We start from the raw sequence: 10,453 nt of genomic DNA on the forward strand, positions 1-10,453 counted from the left end.
TATTCGTTGTCAAGGGGTGAAGATGGACCAGGAGAGACTAGTGGCTTTTGTTTGTTTCAACGTGGTTAATTAATGTGGGGTTTTCAAATTCTTATTATTTCTTAGTTTTGTTTTGTTTTGTTTTTTTCTTACTTTCTTAAATATATCGAAAGTTAAGAAAACTCGTTTTATTTAGGTTTTTTTCCCTTTAATGTTGGAGACGTGTGACACAAGTATTGTGTTAACATATTAATGTCGAAGCTGTTAAACATGGACGGTTTTAACGGTTAACAAAAATATATAATAAAAATGGTGAAAAGATCTAACTAATAATACCCGACACCAGAAAGATGTGATGTGATAAGCAATTTTCTCCCCCGTAATTTTCTGGTTGATATGATCTTTATTTTGTAAATTCGACTCCCATTCCAAACCTGTGGCCATAAGCCTCTGTCGTCCTCTCCCATCTTTTCCTTGAGATGTCCTCAGGGGCCGCCCTCATCATGAATGCACCGCAAAAACGACGGAAGAGGGCGGCTAGTAAAAGCGGGCACCACATGACGTGAAGCGGAACCCCATTTGTCAATGAAGGGAGTGGAAATACGTCATCAAGCATATAGTCTTGCAGAGTAGTTTTCCCCGCATCTAATCCAAAAATCATTTCACACTATAAAAATATAGCACTAGCAGTGGCATTCTATTATTGAAGACCTTTCCTTTCTGTCGCTACCACCAAAACAAACAAGCCCCGCCCTCTTGTCTAAGGTATTCTTGTTTTATACTGGGTAGTTGAAAATGAACCAACTTGTTTTGTATATATTCCCCTTCTTCTACGCTGCTAAATTTATGTTTTAGTTGTGGTGGTCAGACAGGAAGGCAGATAGTTTTTTAATTTGCTGGTAATTAGAAGAAAGTAATTAGTGTTTTCATTTGATTAATTTGTGAGTAAAGCTGATGTGTGCATGTATATAATATACAGGAAACCATAATCATTCATTTGTATGAATTTCCATTTAGTTTATGTGTGTACTTGCCCACAAAGGTGGAAACATGAATCTATGTTTGGTTGGGTGCGGTTTTCGTGATCATTGTCGTGTTCAACATCTTTTTTTCTTGGCTGTGTTTGCGTAGGATTTTTGTAATTTCGTTGAACTGGGATGTGAAATAACTGTTGTTGGGTACATATTAAGCTTTTTTTATTGTTGTTTATTTCAGCTATGGTTGGATCCATGACAGTTTCAGTGAATTCCACACCGCCGGTTGATTTGTATGCAAATGGCACTGTTCATCATGCTGAATTACTTCCTGCATCTGATGATGATCATGGTGGTATCATTGTGGACATGAAGGAGCCTATGGACCCGGATATTTTTCATGCCAGGCTCAGAGCTTCATTATCGTTGTGGGGGCAACAGGTGTTTATTTTAACACAGCTTCCTTCAGAATTTGATTTGCCTTTTAATTTCAATGATGGAAAATTTTTTCCACAATTTGATTATATATATGGTGCATAATCACTATTGAAATGCTCGTATATTTCCTGAAATTAACATCTGGTTGAAAGAATGCAAGTTGAGTAACTAAGGTCTGAGTAAAGCACGGAGCAGAATATGTTCTTGCTAACCACTAACTACTATGAGCTGTTGCTGAAAAATCTTTTTTTTTTTCATTTATCTCTTACTATTATGAATCTTGCGAGTAAACAATTGAAGTCTGTACAGAGTGGTGATCGGTAATATGCAATTCTTCAAGACTTTAAGTGAGAATTCATTGATATGAGGATTGCAGATGGATCTATAAATTGATGAGTAAACACACCCAACTAAAGTCATCTACAAATAATATGATCCTGTGGGTTGAACCACCTTTGATGAGATGCATGGCATCTGATGAATGTAATTGGTCATGTTTTTTTCTCAGCGTAATAATAGTGAACTACCTCTCTGGACGCTTTGTAACATGGCTTGTTTAAAAGATCTTGGAGATTGTCTAACACTTAGTCACAAACTCTTTAGTTATACAGCAGTGATACTCTTTATTTTCATCTTAATCCTTTTTCCCCTGAACATATTGAGTTGGTGGCTAGTTTATCTTTTATTTTATCTTTGCAGGGGAAGAAGGGAATTTGGATCAAGTTGCCAATCGCACTGGTAAATCTTGTAGAAACTGCGGTTAAGGTAAAGACAGCAATAGACATTAATCATCTAACAACCTATAACCATGCTTCCTTAAACTGAATTCATCTTGTGAATTCAGGTTTATGAATGGAACCTTGTCACATGATTATTCACCAAACCATCTCGATTATTGGATCTTTGTGTATTATATGTTATATTTTCCGCAATCAATTGGAGGCAGCTGAGATATAATCATCCCAGCTTCAGAATAGAAAATCGTTTTGATCTTTTTATTGCTGTGGCAACATAGATGCCGATCCCTCTTTTCATAATAGAGCACCAGCCAGGAAGATGGACTTGCCTTATAATCTTTCACAAATTCTCTTATTGTACTTCATATATACTACATATTTTTCTTATATGGCGACATTAAATCCTGTCCCTATGTAGGAACAAGATGAGTGCAAATATGAGCCTGTGAAGTGATAAGATAATTAGGTTTTGATTCTCAGAACCTGGTGCTCAATCAGCCTTTTGGCATGATTCAAGTCCCAACTCTTAAAAACCAATTCTGAACATAAAATCCTAATTTTTGTTTTCATGAAGATAGAATACTAATGGTATATTCATGAAATGTTGATCTCACCTGTTTTCTTCATTAATTTTAAGAGATTTGTTGTATACAGTTATCTCCCTTTGCTCCAAAAACTTTTATGCGAGTAAAAGATGAAAAATGACCTCTCTTTGTACCTCTGTTGTCCTGATAACAGAAAGGATTCCGGTACCACCATGCAGAGCCAAATTACCTCATGCTTGTTTACTGGATTCCTGACACCCCAAGCACTATTCCTGCAAATGCTTCCCATAGAGTATGTGTTGGTGCTATTGTCTTGAATGATAAAAGAGAGGTATTCACTATTTCTGCATCAACTTCTCTTGCTGATTCTGCTTACCCTAATTCTACTTTCATCTTCAGTTTATATTTGCTTTTTTTTTTTTTAATTTTATTTCTTGTTTGTCAAATTATTAGCATCATTCTCCCCCTCCAAAAGTTTAATTATACATCTATGTTACTGTTTTGAATACCCAAAATCCCTTTATAGGTACTTGTGGTCCAGGAAAAGAGTGGCAAACTTCAAGGAACAGGCGTGTGGAAAATCCCTACTGGAGGAGTTGATGAGGTACATGCCTAGAGCTAGGAATTTTTATTGTTTAACATTTAATGGATCTCCTTGATCATTTAAATGAGATTTTCAACATGCAGGGTGAGGAGATCTTTATGGCAGCTGTAAGAGAAGTAAAAGAAGAGACGGCAGTAAGTAATTAACTGTATACCAATATACGTTCCTTCTTTTTAATTTCAAATCACATCTTTCTAAAAGCACATGTTTTTGTTGCTCAGATTGACACGGAATTTCTGGAAATTCTAGCATTCAGGTGTGAAGTTTTTGTTGCTGCTGATGGTTTTTTCCCTGTGACTCAAACTATTGATTATGCTTAATTTTTTAGTTATGGAGAATGGATGGTAGTTTGAACACCAATTATATTCTTACTTTCGACTTTTAGACTTGTTCTTGAAGATGGTCTATAATGGATAAACCAAGATATGGATTCAGGGTGATTTTCTTTGCGTAGAGAAAGCAGCATCTAGAGTTTCTCCTTGTAGATTCCCCATGTAATGGCTAAACCTGTTCCGCGTTAAAAAGAAGCCATTCATTCTTGGGAAAATCAGGTTGTCTGATTTTTTTATTCTCTCATGAAGAGATCACTTGCATCTGTCCAAATTGAATATCATGAATCCCTTTGCCAGATTTCTTTGAAATACATCCAGTCCAAAAACTCAGATTTCCTGACTCTGCATTTAATGCATGGATTGGATACGCACTGCCATGCTCTATACATGATCTGATGACGATGTCTCTCTCTATATTCTTATCTAAACTTAAGCGTGCATAAAGTTTTCTATTTTCTTCCTGTGATTTTTCTGGCTACCTGGTGTATTAAATGAAGTTCATTGACTTCAGTCAGTTTGGTGCCTTGACATTTTCCTCCCATGTTTTGGCTATGACTTGCAGGCAATGGCACAAATCATTCTTTGAGAAGTCAGATTTAGTCTTCCTCTGCATGCTGCGTCCATTATCTTTTGACATCAAGAAGCAAGAATTAGAGATTGAAGCGGCTAAGGTAATCCCAGGCAGTGTAATGTGGCAACACCTGATACATGACAACGTTCTAACCTTCAAAATTCTCGTTTCTAGTATTATTGCTTTCCTTAAACTGGTCTTTAAAGTAAAACAAGGCAAACTCATGCAGTCTATTTTCTTCGCTTTGTCTCTGAGTCAATCTGTTATATTCAAAATAATAAATTTGGAAGAGAGAGAAAGCAGCACTCCATGTGCCCAATACAATCAATATATAGCATGTTTTGGTGTTAAGATCTGCCATTTGTTCCTTATCTTTGGTGTTTAAGTCCTGCCTTATCTTCTAAACAAGAAGATCCTTGAACGGTTTAAGAAATAATAAATTGAGTCAAATGGTTCTGCCTGATTGCTCTTCATCTTAGTTTACTTTAGGGCCATATGACAGACTCGACATTTATCTTCCTGCTAAGAAAATTCAGAACTGGGGCATAATCTTCTGTCACTCTGTATACATACAACATGCAGTTAACTGATGCATGCTCCTTGCGTTCTGTTGTGTTTTAGTTCTTTATCACGTTTTTTGCTTGAAGAAACTGGCTTTAGGAGTGAAGGATGCGATAGCTGATTAAATTTCCTCACGTGGTTGCCATTTTTCTCCCCAGTGGATGCCATTTGAGGAATATGCAGCTCAACCTGTAGCCCAGAACCATGAGCTTTTCACCTATATCATTGATTTATGCTTGGCAAAGGCAGACCGGGATTACATTGGATTTTCTCCACAACCATTAAGATCAACGCTTAATGACCAGATAAGTTACTTATATTCAAACGTCAGAGATTTGAACCAGTCAAGTTCTGCTGATCGCCAATAGAAATCAAGCTTATGCTGTCTATTTGCTGTGTAACCAAATTCATTTATTTACATCTCCACTGTCCTCTTCCATGACTCTAGTAAGTGAAAGTGCATTCCTTCAAGTCACAAATTCATATATAAATAGCGCTTGTGCATGGAAGAAAATATCCTGAAAATGCAGACACTACTATATGGGAAATCTGTAGGAGTTGCTGCCTGAATAGATCCTCTTTATTCAAAGCTAGCCACAAAGAGCAATTCCTGAAGGTAAGCTTGTCATCTAGTGCACTGGGGATGGGTCCATGGCATGCTTCATCGATCATTGCCCTTGGAGTTGCCAAACGTTGTCATGGCGTGAAAGCAGACTGAAATTGTATTTTGCCGTACAGGCTCTTAACACCCATGTGCTCCTGCAATATTTTGCAGTAACTGTATCTGATAGCATTTTACCACTTGCAGCAAGTTGTTCTCCCCTAATGAGTCATAAAAGTGCCATCCTTTAGTATCAATCTTGTTTTCATATATATATATATATATATATATATATGCACATAAAGACATGTTCAATGTGTATGTATATGCTTACATTTGAGACTACATCCCCTCCCTTTGTCTATCCCAGTGGACCACCTCTACGAAACATGACAGGTGGTCTGCCATGCGGCACAAAAACCGGAATACAGAAGAAAAGGGTATGAAAAATCCAAACTACATTAGATTAGATAGCTTATGGTTACATGTCTCAGCAGAGCTGTAGAGCTTTCTTCATTTCTTGTAGAAAACCACCACATTTCTCGCACCCAATAGTTCATCGAACTGGGAAATGCGGTTTATAGTGGCAAAAGATATGTTGCAGACAAGTTTTGCTTTACTTCTAGCACTGTGGCTGTTGGTCTCCAATCTAGATTATGCGGAAACAAGAAAAGTGCACACTATATCCATATCCATGCCAACCTCTCGCTCCGCCACCTCCCCCACCAGTTCCAGATTATCCCTCATATGCGACTCCACCTCCTCCACTTGCTGCCCCCCCCCCCCCCCCCCCCCCCAATGCTTATGGATATCAACCTCAAGAGAACGGTTCCACGTCATGTTCGCCTTTTAAATTCATTTCATTTCAGTCGTAGTTTTGCTCAGATCCATTGCTATTTTGTTCCAGGTTTACGTGTTTTGTTTCAGGTTTCATTATACTGAAACAGTACCGACATATATATAGTCTTGCTCAGATCCATCTGCTACCATTTACATCTATGTTCAGCAGATGGGTTCACGGGCGATTTTCTTCAAGTGCCATTAAATGGAAGTAAGAGCATTGTCCTTTACTTTCTCACATGTTTACTTCTCGAGTGTGTGTATGTGAAGTGGGGGAGAGAGATCAGATGGGTACTGTCTGTTTTTTTTTTAAAAGAAATGTATTAAAATGAAATTTTTATTATTTTTAAAATTTATTTTTATATTAAAAACATTAAAAAAATTAATTTTCAACAAAAATAATTAATTTTTTTTCAAAGACAGTACACAAACAAATGGGTGAAAAGTAGCAGAAACTTAATTTTAATGTTCTTTCATCTGATTGCTACTTCAACATCAGAACCAAGTCCACCTTCACTGGAACACGCACAAGCCAACATGGGATGGAATTCACATCATTGCTGAGAATTTTAGATAGTATTTAATATTGTCGTAATGATTATTTTTTTTTAATGTTTATGGTTATTTTTTCAAAGTATTTTTTTTTTAAATATATCAAAATAATTTTTTTATTTTTAAAATTTATTTTTAATATTAACACATTAAAATAATTTAAAAACACAAAAAAAATTAACAACGCCACACCCACAGAAAAACAGCCCAATGAAATATGACAATGTTAAGATGTCACAATTTTCTAATAAAACCTAAATTGACATGGCAAGAACATGAACCGAAACTTGCACACAAGAATTCTATTTTACTAGGCCAAAATCTTCTGGTCGATGACAATAACAACGTTTTTCCATGGATCTACAGTATCTACCACAAAATACAGATCACAAACCGTATATAAAAAAGCAAGAAAGAAAGAAATAACACAGGCTAAAACAATAAGACATGAAAAAACAAATAAAACATACTCTAAAGTGATAACTTAGCCATTGAAGCCTGACTTATTCCCCACTGTGAGTAGAAAAAAGAACAATTTGAAAGGACTTACACGCTACTACAGCAGCAAAAGCCCTAAGCACAAACTCAATACCATGGCAACAAGCCTTCCACCATCAAGTCTCACACTAGCATTGTCATCAGCTGTTTGGTCTGCTGCATCGCCATCAGGTGAATCAGCTGGTGAGTCTGATGGCGCATCATCGGCGGAGGGCTTCTTATGCTTGCTAGATTTTGGTGCATCTGCCGCCTCCTCCGGGGCAGGTGCTGGAGCTGGGGTCAGTGCTGCTTTAAACAATTCCTTGGGCAACAAGACCTTATCAATGGAGTATATAGCAAGTGGCTGCTCATCGATCAAAGTCCCAACTATTTTTGCAGTGGTACCCCTTGTCTTGAGGGTCACATCCTCGCCATCATTTTGCACTGTGAAATCAAACTTCTTATCCCCATTTGTAGCTAAGGTGTTCATGATTCCATTGTTGGATTTTAACATTGCTAATGACTGATAAACAGGAACACCGAAGAATTGAAGGAGTGACTCTTTGCCAGAAGCTGTTAAATTCTTGAATTTTGGTAAAAAGGCCTTAAATGGATCGTCAAGAGGGCAAAACACTGTTAATCCTCCATCAATAGTGTCCTGAAACCAAACATAGCCACGAGGCCCATGACATTCAAAATTGTTACTAATAACCTTGAAAAAATAAACTAGAAGAAATCAAGTCTATGTTGCAATTACATTTGATGGTTTTCAACTTGAGACAGAGAATAACAATGCAAGCAATTCGATGGAAAGTTGTTTAAACTTTTTAAAGTTTGCTTTAAAATAATTTTTATTTATTTTTGACATTATCATATCAAAACGATTTAAAAAGGCTAAAATAATAATCATTTAAAACAAAAAAAAATCAATTTTTAATAAAAAACAAGAACACTTGAAAAAAAAAGAAGAAGATAAAAGTGGATGCTGAGAAGAAACATTGAAAAAGAGCAAAGAAGAGTCAAAACTCAAAAGTTCACAGTTTGGTCACAGTGTGTCCCCCATCTGCACGTGCGAGTTGTTGAATCTCACTTGTCCTAATTGATTGCTTTTTTGAATTATTGGGGTCATAGCTCACTCTGTAAGGCATTTTCTACATAAAAACTGTTTTTCCGAATCAATCATACAAAGTTTTTCAAAGATAGATAGTGGAAAAAACCCAGATCGTGTTTTTGCAAAAACTTGATTTTTTAAAATTATTTTCTTTTATTTTTAAAATTATACCTTGCCAGCAAGTCCATATCTAACTAGAATATTTAAAATCACAAAGGAATTGGCCCAATCTATCTAGTTTTTCCAAAGAAAACATTTAAACATCAATATCTTTTATTTACACCCAAGATCTAGAGGAAAAGGCAGCGATTAATAATTCATTGAATCCCATTCACCAATTAATTAATCAAATCAATTGCTCCGCCTGATAAAATAGAAATAAAAGAAAGGTCAACATTATAGTAATTCCTTCGAATTTAATTTGAGATTAATGTATATATGGGGATTTTTCCTATTATAATTTCAATTATCCTAAAAACTATAAATCAGTATATCTTTTTTATTCCACCAATTTGAGATTAATGTATATTCATTATTAAGAATATTAAATCATAGTTGAGTAATAATTTCTCTTTAAAAGCAGTTAACTAGATCTCAAGAAAAAAAAAAAGAGGAATTGAAAAGCAATATAGAGTACCTGATATGTCTTTGAAGCATCAGGGTTTGCAATCAAAGTATCAGCAAAAACCTTACACCCATGAGCTGACATTATATCCGTTATATTCATAGCACTTGGCTCTGGTGTGGGCGCCGCCGCCACATCCGATGGCAACAATTTACTGATCTGTATAACTGAAATGTTGTAGGGTATCTCCTCTACAGACTTGACATAAAACACATCAAGGTTCCCTCCATTATCTTTCGGTCCAAAAGCCACTTTCCCTCCCTTAACATCCGTTATGTTAACGAACCCGGTAGACCCAGGAGCTGACCCGGTGGCCTGGAACATGGTGGCTGCCAACGCGGTGCCGTCTCTTATCTGGTGGAGCTTCTTGGTACCGAAGTAATCCAAGAGGACGTGGAGGGAAAGGATGTTTTTGATGGTGGAGATTGATGGCTTTTTTGAAAGGATTTCAGACATAGCGGCGTTGTCGACGGCACAGACTGTGATGGTTGTACGCCGATTTATTTCTCCGGCGAGGTGGGTTAGGGTGAGGTAGTGATTGAAAGTGGAGAGAGATGGGTGCTGGCCTAGTATGGAAGTAATGTTGTGGCCATAAGTGATGGTGGTGGCGGTGGAGAGGAGAAAAAGTAGAGAAAGGAGTACAGTAAGCTGCATTGTGAGAGAGAGAGAGAGAGAGAGAGAGAGAGAGAAGGAGACGGTGAAGTGAGTTGGAGGAGGAGGATGAGGAGGAGAAGTTTGTATAGATCCTGGAGGAGTGCTATATGAATATGGGTTTGGTTTTTGATTAATTTACTTGTCAAGCCACTGTATGTTATCTTTTGTCGTAGAGCGAGATATAAAGATTTCGCTGCGAGAGAGGCTGGTGTCTTTCAGCCTGGGTATTATTGTAGTCGGTTTTTTATTTTAAAATATATTAAAATAATAATTTTTATTTATTTTAAAATTATTTTTTATATTAGTAATTTTAAAATACTAAAAAAAATTAGTTCAAAATAAAAAATAAAAAAAATTATTTTAAAAAAAAACACTTATAAAATATAAAAACAAATAAATTTTTAAAACATATAAATTTTAGTACGAGCTTAATTAGTAACATTTTATATATTATAGGTTGATTTTGTTAATTAATATATCATATTATTTTGTTAATTTTTATGTGTAGATAAAAAAAAATAAGTTTTATATAAAAGTCAAATCATTTTTTAGTTTTGACGTATAAAAAACAAAGTTTTATTTAGGTAGTTAAATCTTATTCTAATTTTGATCAGATTATATAAAAAGAAAAAAAAAAGTTTAATATAGATAATCAGTAGCTCCTATAAGTTACCATTATAATTGGTAACATCTTAGAAATTACAGCGGTGATTAATAGTATCATATAAATTACAACTTAATTTTATTAATTAAATGTTATATCATTTTCCAGTTTTGACGTTGATGATTAGAAAATAAAAGCTTTATATGAGTAGTCAAATCATCTTTTAGTTTTGATGGATAAAAACAAGA

The 10,453-nt window shown here is 35.6% G+C and overlaps 2 protein-coding genes across 3 annotated transcripts; one reads left to right on the forward strand and one right to left on the reverse strand.

Annotated features, from left to right (window-relative positions):
- The first annotated feature begins 418 nt into the window (after positions 1–418).
- On the forward strand, positions 419–5,599 carry LOC133670278 (nudix hydrolase 10-like). 2 transcript variants are annotated; one of them, XM_062090810.1, is made up of 9 exons: positions 419–744; positions 1,195–1,394; positions 2,091–2,156; positions 2,867–3,004; positions 3,200–3,277; positions 3,361–3,411; positions 3,499–3,533; positions 4,172–4,280; positions 4,900–5,599. In XM_062090810.1, exons 2-9 carry the CDS (start codon positions 1,197–1,199, stop codon positions 5,107–5,109), a joined length of 885 nt encoding a protein of 294 aa, XP_061946794.1. In that variant the 5' UTR covers positions 419–744; positions 1,195–1,196; the 3' UTR covers positions 5,110–5,599. The 2 variants fall into 2 exon arrangements, with proteins under 2 accessions (XP_061946794.1, XP_061946795.1); XM_062090811.1 differs by lacking the exon at positions 419–744 and adding an exon at positions 831–878.
- Positions 5,600–7,021: 1,422 nt separating this feature from the next.
- Positions 7,022–9,663, reverse strand: LOC133706300 (fasciclin-like arabinogalactan protein 1). Its single transcript, XM_062131812.1, has 2 exons — positions 8,960–9,663; positions 7,022–7,869 (listed from the first exon to the last, which is right to left on the reverse strand). Exons 1-2 carry the CDS (start codon positions 9,599–9,601, stop codon positions 7,291–7,293), a joined length of 1,221 nt encoding a protein of 406 aa, XP_061987796.1. The 5' UTR covers positions 9,602–9,663; the 3' UTR covers positions 7,022–7,290.
- Between the last annotated feature and the right edge of the window lie 790 nt (positions 9,664–10,453).

The sequence above is a fragment of the Populus nigra genome, chromosome 1 (genome assembly GCF_951802175.1).
Source record: "Populus nigra chromosome 1, ddPopNigr1.1, whole genome shotgun sequence".
NCBI classification, from domain to species: Eukaryota; Viridiplantae; Streptophyta; class Magnoliopsida; order Malpighiales; family Salicaceae; genus Populus; species Populus nigra.